The sequence below is a fragment of the Eubalaena glacialis genome, chromosome 11 (genome assembly GCF_028564815.1).
Source record: "Eubalaena glacialis isolate mEubGla1 chromosome 11, mEubGla1.1.hap2.+ XY, whole genome shotgun sequence".
Taxonomy (NCBI): Eukaryota; Metazoa; Chordata; class Mammalia; order Artiodactyla; family Balaenidae; genus Eubalaena; species Eubalaena glacialis.
Genome location: NC_083726.1, coordinates 94,689,811 through 94,709,785, shown reverse-complemented (window position 1 = coordinate 94,709,785; position 19,975 = coordinate 94,689,811). Strand labels below are relative to the sequence as shown.

At 38.5% G+C, this 19,975-nt stretch overlaps 1 protein-coding gene across 3 annotated transcripts in view; it reads right to left on the bottom strand.

Annotated features, from left to right (window-relative positions):
• The window catches only part of ITPR2 (inositol 1,4,5-trisphosphate receptor type 2), a 521,178-nt gene that overhangs the window by 209,874 nt on the left and 291,329 nt on the right, over positions 1-19,975 (bottom strand). For all 3 annotated transcript variants that reach the window (XM_061204256.1, XM_061204257.1, XM_061204259.1), the window contains exons 36-37: positions 17,311-17,453; positions 12,424-12,532 (exon numbers count right to left, since the gene is read on the bottom strand). In XM_061204256.1, coding sequence (XP_061060239.1) covers positions 12,424-12,532; positions 17,311-17,453 — 252 coding nt within the window. The remainder of the gene's footprint in view (positions 1-12,423; positions 12,533-17,310; positions 17,454-19,975) is intronic.

The window sequence follows — 19,975 nt, the reverse complement described above, 5'->3', positions numbered from 1 at the left end:
GTTCAAAATCATGATCTGGTTCTCAAGTTCATAGTTTCAGACAAAGAAGGTGTAATTACCAACCTTGGGACTCAGTCAAATGCATGGGGGATTTGAGTTTCAATGTCTTCCTGAGGGGCTTTCAAGGGCTGAAGTGAAAGACTACTTTTCGCAAAACTAATGCGGAAGCGTTATTCCAATGGCAATACATTTAGTTAAGTCAAGGAAAAGGAGGGAGAATTCAAATGTAAAAATAAAAAAGCATGTAAGTTACTGAATTAGAACTTTTAGCCCTTGATTTTAAAGTAGGAATTTTTCATAAGAAAACCCTTTTTTTGGTTGTTATATTGTGACACAACTATTTAAAGATGGTGCATATAAAGAAGAAAAGAATCCAAAAAGAACAACTTAGATGTCAGTCAAGATTTCAAAGATTAATATTTATGAAAACAATTGGCAAACAACAGTCTATGATCCAAGAGCAAAAAATGTTACAGCAGATGTCTTGTCAAAAGGCTACAGACTACAAGAAGTAGCAAACTCTTGTCCATATGTTTTCTCAGCCTGAGAAAAGATATCCTCAGCCATTTCAATTCTGGAGAACACAGAGTGCCTGTGTATATAGTGAAGTAGAAGCTTTTCTGTCAGGGAACTTTGAGCCAAGAATTCTGGTTTCATTTGGAAAGACGTGGCATATACAGTTAGGTGGAGCATGAATAGAAAATCAGCCAAACAACTTAAATAATCTAAATTACTCAATCCGTCAAGAAGCAGAAATTGCAGAAGAAACTGAAGTGGTCATCGGTTGTTTTGGCCTTCCTGGCACCCTTCCCCTACCTTTTGGCAACAGTACTCCAATTCTCTCATGGGGAACCACTCTCCAGTCTTCCATGCTGTTTTGTGAGGACTGCTTGTTAGTGGCCCGCCTTAAACAGCTGCTCGACAGTTGGGCTTGTGACTATGAAATCTTGGGTTAACAGGCAGAGGAAGGGAGCAAGCTGGGCCATTGGGAAATTAGAGGGGTCAGTGGCTCTGATTAGGTCAAAGGACAGTCATAATGGGTGTAGTTAAATAAGCAAGCTGAATGGGAAAGAGGAAAGGGCAGCCAACAGGATGTCTGAATTCATTATTGTGGGGAAGAAGCGGTTCCTGGTGATACAAACTTCCAAAATGTTGCCAAAGAAGTCAGTGATGGGTGTGGAGGGGAGAAGGTCAGGGCAAATGCAGGGGTCAAGGGCCTGAGAGGCCAGAGTGTTGGATGCACGGCCCACGTGGACTGAAGCTGCCCCAGTGATGGCAGGTCTGGGGGTGGGGACGCAGAAGGGGAGGCAGGTTCCAAAGTCTCAGAGAGCTGAGAGGGAGGGACTGAAATGCTGGCAGAGCCAGGGTGATCGAGTCAGAGGGCCTCGGATTGTAAAAGACAGCAGAGGGAGTGGTCTAGAAGCAACCAGGAGGAAGAGCAAGAAGACAAAGCCTCTTCACACAGTGGGTGTGAGAGAAAAGCTCTAATCCACAGAGCTGCTGACAAAGAGAGGTGGCCTCAGGGAGAGTGACTCTTCATTTAAAGTAAGAAAGTGGGGGACGGACTGGGAGTTTGGGGTTAGCAGATGCAAACTATTATATAGAGAATGGATAAACAACAAGGTCCTACTGTATAGCACAGGGAACCATCTTCAATATCCTGGGATAAATCATAATGGAAAAGAATATAAAATAGAACATATGTGTATATATATATATATATATATATATATATATATATATATATATATATATATATAACAGAATCACTTTGAACAGCAGAAATTAACACAACACTGTAAATCAACTATATGTCAATAAATAAATAAATAAATAAAAAATTTTAAAAAAAGAAGGTGGAGGGAACACACAGAGGAGAAGATAATGACATAGGAGCACCTTCTGAGAGGGACAGAGCGGAGAGGAAGAGCCTGGGAGACCGAGCAGGAGAGAAATAGCAAGGTCAGGGCAAGGAGATGGGCAATGCCATGGAGACAGCAGCGGGACCAGGAACGGAGGAAGGGCTTAGTGTTTACACTTTGTGCCCTGAATGGCAAAAGCGTATGGAATTGACAGGTCTCTTTCAAGAGAGTGGGCAATTGGCCAACAGCCAGAGGTCCTATCTAACTCTGCCAAGGGGACAGGGAATCTCAGCCGACGCTACATATGGTGCCGCCCATTTGTTGAATGAATAAATGACTGCATGCACCATGGTGGAAGATGATGAGAAGCCTAAAGAAAGCATCCTTCTCAAAGGTACGCCCGAGTGTGAGATTACTGCTGGTTACCACATACCTTCTGGCAAGCACATCTCTGGTTACCATATGAACATACTCTGGCATTTTGAGAGAAAGGGAAATTGACTCAATACCTGGGATGGAAATTTACAAGGACATGTCTCTGAGTTAGAATCATCAATATTATCCCATCTATCTGATATTAATTACAAGCATGCGATTCGATTTTAACTGTCACATGCCCTCACTTAGATATTTTTGTGCCACCAACTCATTAAACCAAGCTGCCAGGATGTGTTCATTAACACATCATGTCTGTTTTCCCTGCTCCGTGGCTGCAGAACCAGTATAGTCTGTAATTTGAGTTTTAATTAAAAACTCAGCCAAAGGCTAAGAACAACTGAGAAAAGATAAACCTAACATCGCACTGAGCAATCTGCAAATATTCAAAATGTTGTATGCTGTTCTGGTGTAAGTAACCAAGATTTATCCAAAAATGCTTGAGAGTTTCAAGTACCAGATGGAATGTGCAAAAACCGAGCCTACCCTGAAGAAATCAGCAAATGGTAGCTGTTCAAAATCATTAAACACAAGAAGAAATATCTTAAAGTTGTTTGTGTTACTTGAAACAAGAAAATAGTTTTCCTCTGACAGCTATGAGTGACGTTCTTGTGGCTTTGTAAGTTGATACCAGACTAGAATGCAAGGCAGCCTCCCGCAGTGATTGCAAACGTGGGCTCTGGAGCCAGAAGGCCTGAGTTTTCACCCTAGCTCCACCATTTTTTTGCTGTGTGACCTGGGACAAGTTCTGTAACCTTTCTGTGCTGCAATTTCCTCAGTGTGTTGTTACGGAGGTTAAATGAATTAACACTGCAAAGCATTTATACAAGCACCTGGCTTTCACTATACAGTAAACACCACAGAAGTTGTAGCTATTGCTATTATTTAGAGTATGTACCTAAAAAAGAATGAGAATACATTTGCTTTTTAAATTTTTTTTTCAAGATTGTTTGAACCTTCAGGTTTCTAGAGGTAGTAAAAGAACTGAAAGTCTGAAAGAGGTGGTTTCACAAGGTGAAATCAAATTTAAATGATCATTTACAGAGTAGATCATATACAGAGTAGAATCAGAACACCTTGATTCATCCCTAGCTCTGCCACTTATGAATCATATGATTGTTACCAGATCATTCCACACTCCGGGCCTCAGTTTTCTTATCTATAAAATGGAGATTAAAAAATATTTTCCTACCTCAATGAGTTTTGTGAGGCTCCAAATGCCCACAGACACATTGTTACTTTGCAAATGGCTTCTTTAGAGATGCACAATCAACAATAGTTAAATAACAGCAAGGACAGTAATGTGGTTTTAGTGCCTCATGTACTAGGTCGGGTATCTCCTCTGTGAGGACCTGTTCAAATAGTAGTCCAGAGATGAAGGTATCAGACGGAAAAAGTAAAATGTCTCCGGCCCGATCTGCTTCAAGCCTTTACATCCCTCTTCCTCGTTACGGTGGTAACAGCAGAACAGTTCCAAACACCAATTTTGTCCCGTGGCAGGAGAGCCTAGTGCTGCTTGAGATCAACAGTTAGTGGCCTCTACAGCTACTTACACTAGCTAACCTGACAAACTCAGTGACCAGTTCAGCAGGGGCTCTCCAGAGCCCCAGTTGCTCTCAGGTTCTCCTGGCTTCACAGTGGGCTCTTCCCCCTTCTTGTGTGGCCTAAGGTCCTTCCTTGTTCTTCCCAGTCCCTTCTCGGGGAGCGGGGTCCTTCCTGGGAGAGAAACCCAGTGGCCGGAACCTTCCTCCCATTTGCTTGCCTCCAGATCCAGTCAATCTGCCTTTGCCGCAGCTTCCCTGAGCTGAGCACCCACGTTACTATGTCTGGGGATTCCCCACTTCTTTCCCTTCCAAGCCAGAGAGCAAGCAAAGACTACACAGCCCATCAGACAAAGCATTTGCTGCGAGATAATCCCCTTCACCAGTGCTCAGTGCTGTATGTAGCTCTCCCTGCAGCTGGCCCAACTCTGCAGGTGTGCCAAGTACCAAGAAACCTACCATGTCCTGGGTTACAAAGAGATGCAAAGTAGAAATGAAGTGATACTTCTAGAACCCACTTCTTGGATATGACTAGTGAAGGGCAATGTGCTGTACTAGCAGACAGTCGCTAACATTAATTGCTACTATGTGTAAATCAGTCAGTCCACAAACACTTATTGAGCAATGATTGTGTGCAGGGCACAGTGCCAGCCATGGGGAACACTGCAGCGAATAAGATTGCCCGTCTCTGCCCTCAATAGTACAACACTTACGGCGTGTGGAGTGGGACTGGAGAGAAATACAGAACCAGACCTTTACAGAATCTCAACTCTGAAAGGCCTTCTGTGCATTTCTTCATCGTATGTATCAGACCCGTCCTCAAGGAGTTTCTAATTTATTTAAAATAACAATACACACCAAAGAAATCCTTCAGAAGGCAGGATAATAAAAGGTCTTGTTAGTGTACTAACAAGACAGAGCTGATTTTATAAGTGCTGAAATGATTACAAACTAGAATAATATGGAGTTAGAAGAAACTAATCATGAATGCATCCTGAAAAAGAGTTTAGGTTAGATTTAGGCAGAAATAATTAACACAATAGTTTAGTAATATATTAATTTTAGTGTTTTTTCTTTTATTCTTTTTTCTTTTCTTATACTTTTTTTTACTTTTTATATTATCCATGTTTATTTTTTAATCACAATACCATTTTTCACCTACAATCATTAACTACCAAGTGTCTTACTGGAGGCAATAAATAGTTGGCTAATTTTTGAGTATTCATAATATTTTCAACATGATGTTTTAGTCACTGATCTCTACAGAATCAAAGCATATCTCAAAAATCATTGAGGCAGTGGTGTTATTATGCCAGATTTTTAAGTGGGAGAGTAAAGGCAAGATGTAATTAAGAACTTTATAATTTTTGTAATAATGAGGTTACAATGACTTTAATAAATCTGATAAACGTATCACTTTGATGGCCTAACAAGTGACCAAGCCAGCTCAGTAACTAAAGAGTAAATTTCTAAACGTAATTATATCCTTTGTGCCCACCTGAATGATCAAAGTCTTTTTGCCCAGATAAAAATATAAAATAAAAATTCCAAGGTGGAAGAGTATACCAATTATATTTCTAAAACAGATCTCTTACTGTAAGGAGACATCAACATAATTTCATATTTCCAACCATTTTGTTACCTAGTTAAAACACAATACACACATACACGCACACACACATTCACAATACAGGAATGGTAGTACAAAAGGTTTGCAACAGCACTTATTGTATCTAGTTTAAAAAAAAACCATTAGAACATAGGGGAAAAACTGTACTCACCTCTAAAATGTATTTTTTTAAAAATTCTACAAAATGCAGCTGATGCTAAAACCAAAATTTATTTTCCCTTAGCAAAACAGTTATTATCAAATTCTTAAGCTACAGTGCACTCTGTACAACAATTCTATTTAAATCTGTTTATCTGCCTCCTAAAAAGTGAAATGAGTATATGCATAGAAGGTGAATGATTCTGCACAGACTCTTACAATAAGAGGAGCTTGATACAATTTACAAATTTGCAACAATGTGATTACTGTCGGGACTGAGAAGTCTGCATATTTGATGAAGGAGTTAAGTTCCTTGGTACATATCTGACATTCTTTTTGCTGCTCCTCAAAATCAGAAATAAAAGAGTAACTACAGTGATTTCTTTCCTGCTGAGGAAAAAAATAAAATCTAGTTTACTCAGCTGACAGTAAATTTTTGAGTTAAAAGATGGAAGATATTTTAAAAATAACTCAAGGCATCATTTCTTAAAGATCTTTATTCCATATCAATCCACATACCAACTTTCAAATCAAGAAGCCTCTGTCTGCCAGCATTATTCAATGTGTAAATATCACCTATCCCACCTGGGCATTCATAAAGATCACAGCTCTCAATCAGATGCTATGCTGTTTGCTGAATGCCACATTTCCACAAGGGGCTATCTACCATGTCATCTTATAAAGCATTGTTTAGAACTTTTATATATAATATTCAGGCTACTAGCAACTCAGACCATGATCACAGGGTGGGTCTTGGGGAGCTCAGATATTGATCTGTAGGTCTGTAAAAATAAATCTTAAAAATCTGCACAGCTCTTGCATCATATTGTTCCCTAACAGCTCAGTCTAAAATCTTCAAACCTTTCCTTAGCAGCTCACTGAATAAATGGCTTATGCTTTCCAGTACTCATGCATACAAATTTTATCAAGAACAAAACTAAAGAACTTTTCATTTTATTTAGTTGAATATCTGAGAAAACAGAAGAGTTGTGATTGTAAGTCGTATCATCTGTTTGGCTCTAACATGCTAGTTAAGACCTCAGGAGCCAAAATGTTTGGGTGGGATACCAGCTCTCTTCACCTACTAGATGTGTGACCTTAAACTCTATACCTCAGTTTCTTCATCAGTAAAAGAGAGATATAATACTACCTATGACAAAGAGTTAAAGATTAAATAATATAAAGGATCAGGAAGAGTACCTGATTTTCAGGAAGCTCCCAATAAATGCTAGCTATCATTACTTTATAAAAACCAGAGCATAAAACTACACGAGAGTAGAGGTGATTTCTAGATCCCTTTGCAATAATATTCCAAGGATATACGGCACTTCAAACCTGAACATTTTAAGAATATTGAACTTGACTAAACATCTTTGTCGTCCTGTAGATTACATGTATTGTCAGTATAACTTACGAGTAGACAGGAACATATTCACAGGGGAAATTAAGATTGGCATTCTAAATAGGTCAACTGCTTTGACTGCAATGTAAGGAAAGAGACTGTAAATCACCAGTTCCACAGGCTACCAGGGAATATTTTCAGTACTCATTACCTTTTCCAATTCTACAGTACAGAAACTATGAATCTTATATATTCAGAATCAGATCTTATAGACATCTTTACTATTTATGATTTATATGTTTCTCCCTTTTTAGGAGAGGGAATAGTTTGTAATGCTCTATAAATCTTAATAGAATTATATACTGAAGAGTATAAGGTGAAGAAAATCGACCAAAAAAAAAAAAAAAAATCCTTAAAACCAAACCAATCCATTGAACCCAGTCCTTCCTATTTCCTGCTCCACCTCCCATCAGCCCACCTCTATCCAATCCAGCCAGCTCCTTCTATCTCCTGACCACCTCAGGTGAACCCTTACTCAGACCTGGACGTAAAATACCTCGAAGTACACAAACCTAAGGTGTGATGCTATAATTAAGCCACACTGTTGAGCAGCACACACATCCTACCAGGTCTTTCTATTTTGTGGTAGAGAGTCACAGAAATAAGTGTAGAACAGCATGGCGCTGAGGATGGAGAACATTAGAAATCATACTGCCTTGAAGCCATTTTAAAAACATTCCTTCTCTTCTCTTTCCCCGCCCACATTTTCCAACATACATATTTTTTTTAAGTGCAAATAAACATGCCTGCTGTTGTTACCTTAAAGGAGCCTGTCAAACAGAACCCATCCCAAAGGAACACTGAGCGTCCAAGGTAGAGTTATATATATCCTTCGTAACTTTTTGCTTTTCTACCGGAATCGCCTAAACAAACAAAACTTTATAAAATTTTTATAAAACTTAGCTAACTTTCCCCCTTCGGGACTTTCAATATACAATTTTCATGTTTTAACCTTCAATAAAAATAAGTACTGTAACTTATAACAAACGGTACAGAGGTGATCACTGGATTTCACACAGGCATGCCTAATAGAAAATTCAATTTTCATTTACTTATACTATTCTTTGGAATCTTCAAGATATTGCCACCCACATCTTCTCTCTCATCCTTTTGGTGCAAAGGAACACGAAAGCAAGGAAGAATATTAAGTAAAATTAATTTAGGAGTTGTAATCAAAGGGATTACAAATTGTAAATGTTTTTAAGGTAGACTAAATACCAGATAAAACGTAGTTACATGATGATTTTCCTTAATATATCATACATAGAAGGCTAACAAAATCAGAAAACTAGGTCTCAAAGTCGCAGATTGCTTTAAGGACATCTGTTTCAACCATGAAGCAAATTTGCTTCATTGCTCTATTTTTAAATTTTCACCAGCTATACACACACACACACACACACACACACACACACACACATACACACACACCTTCCAGTATCAGAGACCAAATAAACAAAAATGAAAATAGAGATTTTCTTTTAAGGTAAGATTTTAAATTTAAAGTGAAGTCTCAAATGTAGTATTTGGATAGCTTGTGTGAAAAACCCTGGTGTGCGTTTTCTGTTTTAATTCTGAGAGATCTCTTGGGAATGCTTCGATACACAGACAGAATAAATCCAGTTGATTAAGCGTTAGACAACCAGGTATTAGGTAATGTATGTGACAATGCAATTCAATTCTCTGAGTCCCTCCACATTACAAACCTGGAGATAACACTGCCTGCTCTATATACTTCCTAGAACTGTTGAAAGGTAGCAAAATATTTTAAAATACTTTGAAAACAGCAAAGTGCTATGCATTCAAAGCATTTTTTGTCATATTCGTTCACATGTAAACTGCACTACATTTTAATCAGCCACAGGTAAGCTCTCGATCTACATTCTACATGCCATTTCTCAGTGTCAGTAAAAGGATCATTGTGATAGACTGGATAATAGCCCTCCCCAAAGATGTCTATGCCCTAACCAACCAGAACCTGAGAATGTTACCTTACATATAGCAAGTGAATTTTGCAGATGTCATTCAGTTAAGGATCTTTCAATGGGGAGATTATACTGAATTATCTAGGTGGTTCCAATGTAATCACAAGTGTCCTCATACAAGGGAGGCAGGAGGGTCAGAGTCAGAGAAGGGGATGTGACAGTGGAGTCTGTGTGTGTGTGTGTGTGTGTGTGAGAGAGAGAGAGAGAGAGGGTGGGGGGAGTGGGGGCTGAAGATACTACTGCTGTTGGCTTTGAAGATGGAGGGAGAAGCCATGAGCCAAGGAGCACAGGAGGCCTCTAGAAGCTAAAAAAGGCAAAGAAACGAATTTTCTCCTAGAGTCTCCAGAAAGAACGCAATCGACACTTTGATTTTAAACTTCAACCTCCAAAACCGTAAGATAATAAACATGCGGGTTGTAAACCACTAACTTTTTGATAAATAGGAAACTAATGTGATCATGAAAACTCAATCACCTGTTATCCCAGGACTGATATTCACAATATTTTTCTGAGAATACACGATAAGTTGTAAAATAATAGCTTTGACCAGTTTCTGAATCTGTTTCCCAAGCCCATTTCCCCCAGACTGGCGAGTCCTTTAGGTCCCCTCCACTGGCACAGATAACGGAACACCAGCTGTGTAAGACGGGCCAACTGACAACATGTAGAGATCGTCCAGGCCTGTCTCTTTCTCAGCATAGGTATTTGAATCATTCTGGATCTAATATGCTTTTTTAAAAAATTTCTTGGGGGGAAAAAAGTCTTCTCCTTCCACTAGTAGGAATGCTTCTCATTCTAAAACATGTAGAATGAAAAAGTTGTCTAAGATGTAGAATTCTTTCAGCTAAAAATTTTTTCTTACTCTGTCTTTAGTAAACATGGAAATTAAGAAATACTTATAAGTCTCTTTCACGTTTTTCTTTCTTAGTTAATGACTACACTTCCATATTCTTTAATATTTTCTTAGAGGTTTTCTAAACCTTTATCTATTTTGGATATTATATCCTGCTATGTTCTGCCTGCCTATGACTTAAAATCTGGACCCCAAAACATGCTGGACAAAATATATTAACCTTTCTTAATAGTGATATACACCATTCGTAAAAGTTGGCTGTGATCTAATAAATAAGATTAGGCAGAGAGGAAGGAGTTCCAATTTAAGCCCTGGTTCTGACACTGCCGTGTGACCTTGAGCAAATCACATAACCTCTCTGGTCTCAGTGACATCATCTATAAAACAAGGAACTTGAACTAAAACACCCAGGTACTGTGTCTTAAAAGAGAGGTACAAAGTATTTTGCTAATTCTATTGAGAAAGTAGTCACCTCTGGCAAAAACAATTGATAAGTACTCCTCATTTGCTCCTTCACAAAGATAACACTAGGGATATTGAGGCTTGTTTGGATTTTAACAATCCTGATTCCGGATGTAGCAAGGCTCAGTGCAGGGAAAGCCTGAGGGACACTGCAGGCACACTGAGTGGCACAGATTTCTAGAGGCTAATGGATGAGGAAGGGTGGGGGGAAGCATAGGGGACACCATGGAGAGCCTGGAACACCAAGGCAGTGCAGAGCTCCTGAAAGTACCTGAAAGGCTCTCGTGATCTCTGCAGATTGTGACAGGAGTCCACTAGCATGTGAAATGTACCCCGTGGTGGCCCTTAGCAAGCTGTGCCATTCGTCACCTTCTCCCCAGTGCCCAGGCACAAGAAGCGGCACTTAACAGTTGCTCACAGTGTGTGTGAGCTGACTGAGTGAACGAGCCCAAATAGCCTTTCTCGTCTGACCCTTTCCCTGAGGACCGTGTCCTAAGGGTGCCATGCATATTACGCGTGATGGGAATGGTGTCCTTGGAGTTATGAAAACAGTAGCCCTGCCTCCCTTCAGGAGGTCTCAGGGAGCTGGGCTATTGGAGTTTTCTAGACAAGAGGAAATGAAAGCCTGAACTAGTGACAGCCCTGGGAATGGAAAGGAGAAACAGTTGCCAGCGTGATTTATTTTAGGGTGGTTTGAGAGATTTGCTGAAATACTCTTGACTAGTCAGAGTAAAATTTTACTTGATTTCTTCCCTATTTTCCTTTAGAGAAATTCAATAATAATCTATTATATAAAATTGGAAGGCTTATTATGTATCTCCTGTTAAGCACAAGTTACTGTTATCATAAACCTCACTCTTCTGTCAAAAATTCATATGATCCCATTTTTCTACCTTTAGGATCTAGTACGTCAGCCAAAATCAAACAATCTGCAGCAATATTTTAAGGAACCAAAGAAAAACAACAAAAAGTCCCAAGGAACTCTATGTACCATTTTTTTAAAGGATACCATATACTCAAACTTATAAGCATATTTCTTGAGTCCTATGTCACAGAAACATTTGCTAAAACTGCACTGACCACCTCACCTGTATTTTGATGTTTCTCAAACATAGATTAAATGAACTAACGCAAAGCTGAAGTCATTTTGATTACTGAAGAAACATCTGATTCAGATGCTGTATTTTGAAGCTATGCCCCTTCTATTAATATCCAAGATTCCACTGTATTTCTTTTCTACAAGAATACTTTTAAAAAAAACTCTACCACTACAATCTTTTTGGAATTAGATAGCATATACATAAATGAATAAATAAAAATAAAATCCTTCCAATTTTAAACATAGCAGATGATTAGTATTTACAGAAACAGACCAAAAAATTATTAAGGAGCATGGTACAAATTATGTTTGACACCTAGCATAAAAGTAAAGGGTAAAGGTAGCTAGCTATAAAAACCTACACTAGATATATATTTTATATTTAAGTGTATCACCTTGGGTATTAAACATGCTGCTAGCTATCTCTTAATGAGCAACTGAGCTGTCATTTTTAATAACAGACTGACAATTATTATCTATAAGTTGATATTCCCTGAAAAGTCATCTGTGCAATACTTACATTAATACAGTTAAGAATAGAAACTTACAGTTGCATTTATTTAAAAAAGTATTATTTTATAATACTTGGCATAATATTATAGAAAATGACATGAACATATATTTACAATGAAAAATCAACATATTCCAAAATGCACAGACCATTTCAATACGCAGCAGAACTTTATACAGAATCTTAATAACGCATCTCAGTTGCTCATTGTTAAAAAAATTTACTTGGTCTGTTGATGTTATATGAGAAAAATATATATAATCAAGATAAAATATAATAAAAAATAAACCAAATACTTGGGTCATTCTAATCTTAGTTCCTTCTCAAATCAAAGCAGACATGAGAGTTGAACAGCATAAAAACTCAAATTATCTAATTCATCTAAGTACACAACACCATTAATACGTAATGCAAGGAATTATATAATAGCCTATTGTAATTCATTCATTATAATATTCTAGAAATTCTATTTTATTTTCAAATACTAAGAAAAAATTTTAAATACCTCTTCCACAAAGCTGTCTTTCTTCTCTAGCATTTCTCGTAAAGTTTGAAGAATTTTAATGCACAATTTTTCTTCTTTCTCCATCAGTTTCTTTGTATGATTAATCAACCTTAAAAGAAAACATTAAACTTTAATAGGACAGTGGTTTCTCTTCAAGCTATATACTAACATCATATACTAGAGGGAAAAAAATCACACTATTATTTGAGAGTATAAAGCAAACCAGATACATGTTGTCGAAGTTTTAAAATTATACTTCAGCTTATAAACTTTGTATTATAAAACCTTTGTTTTACAGTCAGTTTATCCCAGTGCACATGAATATTTGCAGTATATTACATTTTATTATATTACGTCATGCTATATTATTTTCTATGTACTATATCACATTAACTGTATAGTAGAGTAGCAGTACACAACTTTGGAACCTTAGCATTAATGGGCTGCTTTCCAGTTTCCATTAATAAGAATTGCTATTTTTCACTGCTAGGGCTTGGTAGAAACAGGCAGTTTTTGTGATTAAAATTAAAAAAAAAAAAGTAACATCAAGACAGTCTACCCATTTACTATTTTTGCTATAATTTGGGCAAAGACTCAATTGATTTTACAGTGGTGACTACTGCACTGGTGCTCTGTCAAGAGAAAAGTTTGCAGATCACAGTTCTAGAACATCTCCAAAAACTCAGAACCAAGCAAGACGTTCAGAATCCGAATTTACAGCTTAGCACATATAGCTCATGTTGTTAAAAAGCTGGTTCTCAAAACGACCCTGTGAGATGTGTCCTCCTAGAAAAACAAAACGATGTAGAATATAATGGCATGCTCTGATTTCAGTGACATAACAGGAGTCCTGAGGGACAGAGCCCTGAGGAAAAGTGAGCTTTCACTAGATAATGGCCAGTAGTGCTTATCAGCTCTCAGGGCGAAGTATGAGGACTTCCCCTGGATTTTCTCCGTTCATCCTCACAGCAAGCCAATGTAATAGGTTCTATTATCAGGCTAATTTTGCTAATGAGAAAACAGAGGCCCAAAGAGATAAAGTAACTTGCCTCTGGTTACACAATTGTTCAGTGGTGGGATCTGGAAATAGATCCCAGGACCATCTGACTTCAGAGCCAAAATTCTGAAGCACCACTGTGTGGAGACAGGACAGTTCACTGATGAAGAGTCCTGACACACACTAGGTTGTACACAGCTGCCCCTTATGTGACATGGTAAGTGCTATAGCAGAGGCAGTGGCAAATGCCATAAACTGGACAAAGAAACAATTACATTCTGTTGGGGGAGCTGCTTGGGGCTGATCAGAGAAGGTTTCGGTGACAAGGTAACACTTAACTATATAGATTTCACCTGGCAGGGAAGAGTGGAGAGAAAAGGCATCCTTGCAAAGGAAATGAACAAAGGGCAGATGCAGAAAGCTGATGGCACGTCCAGGAAATAAGTACTCCAACTGCCAGCTGACACTTAAAGACATGGAAGAGGAGAGTGTAAGATGTGCAGTCTGAAAAGAAGGAACTGAGAATATCATGCTAAAGAGTCTGGAATTTACTCTGTAGAAAATAGGGAACCACTGTGTTAAAGGACCTGTGTGACCCTGCCTACCTGTGACAAAGATACGTCAGATGGAGGTGGGAACGAGGGCATAGAAGAGTGAGAACAAGCAAGAGAGGAACAGGGCATGTGATGGGGTAAGGATACCAGAAGCAATATTGAAACAAAATAGCCAAGACCTGGCAAACGATGACATACAGAGAAAGTGGAAGAAGAGAGGGAAGGGAGATCACAGATGCCTGAAATGGGTGAGTTGGGTCAGTAGATGGACAATGATACTTTTAAATGACGCCTATTTCACACTGTGAAGGAAGAGTGATTTCCTTTTAGACATGTTACATCTGGGCAGGGTGCTACATGTCCATGTGGTCAGGCACAATAATTGTTCTAAAGTTCTCCTGACAAGACAAAAAAAACCTGCCTCTCTAAAACTTCAGCTATTTAGTCTTTTTTTCCCACATGATATAGTCTTTAAATATATGAAAATCATTTGGTGGACACTAAATTTCTTTTGATTTTTTTTCTCTCTTAGGCTATTTCCATTTTCTTTAACTTTTCTTTAGATAAAATATTTAATTCACTAACCATCTGAAAATATCAGTGGGAATGAATGAACACTTGCTCGGGATTTATACAGGTATTCGTCTATCACATAATGTTTGGTTGAGTTAGATCAGGTGACTTTCAAATACTTTTTTCTATGAACCCACCATGCAAATACATGTATGTGAGTGTATTTGTAAAACTAATGCAAAAGTTACCTTTACTCTATGAGATGCACTCTGCTATTTTGTATTCTTTCCTAATTCATTTTTTAAAATTAACAGTTGCCTCTTCTCCACAAGTCACATACCACAGTTTGGGAAACACTGAGCTTCTTCCTTTATAAGAGAGGAGTGAGTGCTGATATGAATGAACTATAAGCAGCCACCATAAAAGCCAACACCCACAATGACCTCTTCTCTTCTCTCTTACTCTATGTGAAATCTGGTCCTTTCCTGGGGTTTAGCCCTCACATTCTCCTACAGACCCATCTGACTCAACAAGTTCCAGGAATTAAATTCACTTGAGGAAGTCAGGAGGCCCACTTAAGGTCTACAGCAATTAATGAAGTTGGACTCTAATTTTAATAGATATCTTTGCATATAAAACTCTTGGTTCTTCCCAGAATTAAGGAAGGAGTAAGTAAACAGATGTCCCTGAGCCTCTGGCCATACTACAATCACACACATACAACAGCACAAAAATCTTTTCTCTAACCACTACACTATGTGTGACGTTCTCTTCCTCCACCTGAGTGTAGGACCTGTGATATATTCCCATTATCATATCACTCTGCTTGTGTCCTTTGAATTTACCTAATATTGCAACAGATTTGCTTCATCTTCAGCACAGGTCAATATTTTCTTGATATTCTGAGTTACTTTATATTACCTTCTTGTAGACCTATATCTTTAAGTTCTAGACGAGTGCTGTCCAACAGAACTTTTTCTGTGATAATTAAAATATCCTGTATGTGTGCTGCCTTAGTTGTTGGCCACTAGCTACCTATGGCTACTGAACACTTAAAATGTGGCAAATGTAACTGAGGAACTAAATATTTTATTTTTATTGTAATTAATTTAAACTTTCACTTAAGTAGCCATGGATAGTTAGTAGCTACTGTATTGACACTCTAATTCTTGACACTCAATCAGCAAACTCTTGTTCTAAAGGGCCAAACAGTAAATATTAATAGTTGAGGCTCTGTAGGCCATGCAGACTAGGCAACTAGTGGGTTCTTCTACAGTAGTATGAAAGCAGCCATAGATGACAATATGTAAACAAATGTGTGTGGCTGTTTCAACAAAATTTTATTTGCAAAAATGATCAATGACCTGTGAGCCAGAGTTTGCCAATCACTTGTCTAAACTATCAAGACTCTGGGATATAGCTATAGTATCATATGAATATCCTGGAGTTAAAATTCTCAGGCTTATTACCCACTTTTTAACCTATATTCTGTACATTGATACTTATTCATGGGAGGTTAAGCATATTTGTCAAAGACCCTATTTTTATACTAGGCAATACCTCTACTTAATTTTTTTTCCCCAGTGGCTTCCGCCAGCATCAGTTTTGCAGACACTCTGGACCTCTTCATTTAAAAATTCTTATTAGAAGACTGGCCAATGTCCAGACAAACCCATTCTTCCCAGGCCCCTTAAGATATAGCGATCAAAAGCCAAGAATCCATGGTTCTGGCCATAATATAGAAACCCACCTATTCTTCAACATGACCCCTGCAGTCAGTTCTTTGCACCCCATACCTTGTTTTCTCTCCCGGAATCCCAGCTTTAACTGGTAAAAGAAAGAACATACTTCTTGTGTCTCCACAACCTTCAATTTCTGCCTCAGTATGTCAATAGCAGAGGTTTTGAGACCATTTCAGTTGTATCCTCAACCGCACAGGAATAGGCTGTGATGGATAATGATCAAGAGGGTTGGAAGCCTCTTCTGACTCTCCATCCAGATACTTTCCCCAAGGTGACCATGCACCTCTGACTGGCCATCTTGAGTCTACATGGGATTACTTGCACAAATCACTCAGCAAAGGGTCCTCAACATTAAGATCTGTCTTTTCTTTCTGGAGCTACTTACACTTTTTCTCACAACTGCTTTCATTTCCTTAAGAATTGTTCCTTTACCACTAAAATGAAAATAGGCTACGATGAACACATCTACTCTAATAGACCTGACAATACCACAAAAATGCTGAGAGAAATACGTAAATGAGAAAGCTACAGATGAGGATCATCAAGGCAGCATGGGAGGTGCTGGGTGGAGACTAACAGCTCTTCCCCGAAGCATGCCTGGGCCTCAGCTTTCTCATCTCTAAAATGAGGCTCAGCCTCGCAGAGCATTTGTGCAGATTAGATACCACAGGTAAGCACACACAGGATAACAATGCACATAGGAAGACCTCAGTAAATGCTACTACCCTTTCCTTCCTCTCTCTGTTAATGAAAATCAGTGACTTTAAACAGGAATCTTTTAAAAGTTCATACCATACAGTTATAGAAAGGAATCAGAACCAAGACACTCTTTTATGTGATATTTTGTGCCCAATAATGACATTTCATTTTCAGCAAATATTAATAAATATAAGTTGAATGTCACCAAAACAGAATTTCTGTTGAATCAGACTAATTTTTTGGAGGTATATTTTAACACGGATTTTAGACCTTTTACATGCCCTGCGAACTGTCATTAGGCATCAGCAGAGTAAAAAGCAGGGACGTCAGAGGCCATCTCAGTGTAGCAGCACCTGCAGCATCTCAGGCTGTACGCACTTACTTGGACATGAAAGCACCGCATCTTATTCTTGCATCGCTCCCCTCAGGAAACAGTAGCTCTGGACTGTACAGCACATCAACCAACACAGAGAATTCAGCCTGCATCATCGGGCTGAACTGTTGCTCCAAGGACGCCACTACATCCTAAGGAATAAAGCACAAGAGAAACCATGTAAAGACCTAACTCAGATTTCATCCTTTGAAGATAGGACAACCTTAAGAATACTAACCAGGAATGAGATGTGGGAATTTCAGAGAAGAGGTACCCTACTTCCCATGGTACCAAATGTCTGTGCTTTAAGTATAGGCTGGCTTTCTGTATGAAAACTGTTTGAGTCTCCTTTTTCATTTATACTATAAGGGAGGGGTGGGTAGCTATATGATTTCTAAGGATATACAGACAAGATGAAAAGTCAGTAAAGCCACTGTTACAAGCACTGCAGTGTCTAAGATTGCAATAGAGAGAATGCAGGTATTCATCAAATTGGGGTATGCTCAGCAAACAGCTAAAAAAGACTTCATATATGTCATCGGTCATCCGGAACTAACCATTTCTTCCAATGGGAAAATTCCTTGACATATTATCTGAAGCAGTAGTAGTACTATGCAAGGGTTCAATGGCACTTAATAGTATTTCAAATTATATTTTTTGATAGACACTATTGGTCACCTGCCAGTAGCCTTTCCTCATCCTCTTTCTTGCTAACAGAATCTCCATGTTATTTCTCAGTCAGGTAACAACATTCTCAGGGAGATGAGCTCCCTCAGCCTAAAGACAAGGTTGATTAGTTTAAGCCAGTCATGGTCATTCCATTTCCCCTGCCAGTAATTGATTAGGAATGATTATGTGACATAGTCCTGGCCAATAAGACATCCGATGAGGTCTGCTGAGTGTGGGGCTGTGTATACGGGGAGGATGGGGCAGATCCTTTAGGAACTACCTATGATAGTAGTATCTACAGTATACTTGATACTATAGTATACTTGAGATAGTAGTTATCTCAAGATAGCTCGAGAGTGTGAAAATCCAAAATAAGGGGCAGCCCTCATATGACCTTTGGAGACCAGCCTTAAGCTGAAAGGCAACAGACCAACGGTGTTAAGGCCTGGACCTATCAAGCAACTGAACTAAACACCTCAGGAAGAGCCCCAAATCCAGATTCCTTGCTATGCGAAAGATATATTTTTTATTGTTTAAGCCACTTTTAGCTGAATATTGTGTTAATTATAGCTGAAAGCATCTGACATGTTTCTAAAACGGACTATAAGCAATGATAATTTTCTGAACATTCTTTAATGATTAAAGCATCCCCTCTTTGTTTTTAAGATAACTAAGTTAGAAAATAAACCAAAAACACTCACATAAAGCAATACTTTATTCACCCATACCTGTGGCATATTTTGTTAAGCAGAAGACTGACTGCCAACTGCTTATTGTTACTCTCAGCTATAGCAACATGCTTTTTTTTTTTTTAATTTGTTTGGTTGCACCAGGTCTTAGTTGCGGCAGGCGGGCTCCTTAGTTGAGGCAGGCGGGCTCCTTAGTTGTGGCATGCGAACTCTTAGTTTCCGCATGCATGTGGGACCTAGTTCCCTGATCAGGTATTGAACCCAGGCCCCCGGCCTTGGGAGCACAGAGTCTTAACCAGTGTGTCACCAGGGAAGTCCCACAACATGTGCTTTTATGTTATTTTCTTCCTGGTAGTCTCTTGATTTCTTATGGCTAGATCTCAGGGGTTAACTCTTGTTTAACTCTTTCCTCTCTTTGTAGCAAAAGTGATCATTTCTACTTCAATTACTCTAAATAAGCTTTCTGAGAAATTCCTCATGACAGCTAAGAGAGACTACTAGAGAGGAAATCACATAAATGGGAAACTAGATATTATACAAAGGTGGGAAAAGAATATGCTTATCCAATGTGACCATACTTAATAAAACATCACTAAAACATACCTATCTTTCAGATTACCTCTCTTCTTCCTTTCATTTACTAAACAAATTGTGCCCAGGCTTCTATGATGTGAATTCTGTCTTTATCTCCTATTTTGATCATGGGCCAACTATGTGATCTCTGATTCATTATTTCTCCATGTGAAAACCCAGGATAATGATACTAGCAATTACATGGGATTAAAAGTAAATACATAAAACAGCCTCTACGATGTCTTGTAATAACCTATAATGGAAAAGAATCTGAAAAAGAATCATCATTGAACACCTGAAGCTAACACAACATTGTAAATTAACTATACTTCAATTTTCTTAAATGGTTAAAAAAAACCAGGCTCTAACACGTATTGACCACTTAGTATTCCTGAATAAATGTTAGTAATTATTGAGTACCAGTTAGCTGCAATCATCACCCTGTTGCCAGACCTAGTGGTTACTTTTCTGACCTCATGTCACCCAACCACTGCTAAGCATTTTACACACTTGTCCCTACTCTGTCAAACACTTTCTGCGCTTGGCTTCTGTAACATCGCACTCACCTTATTTTCCACCTATGTCCTGACCACTCCTTTACCAACTCCTGGTAGCTCCTGGTCCTTTTTCTTCTATATCTACAGTTTCTTGTGAGGAATCTCATGCAATTCCATGGTTTTAATGTCATACGTATGCTGAAAATCCCCACATTTATATTTCCTGTATGGACATCTTTCCAAACC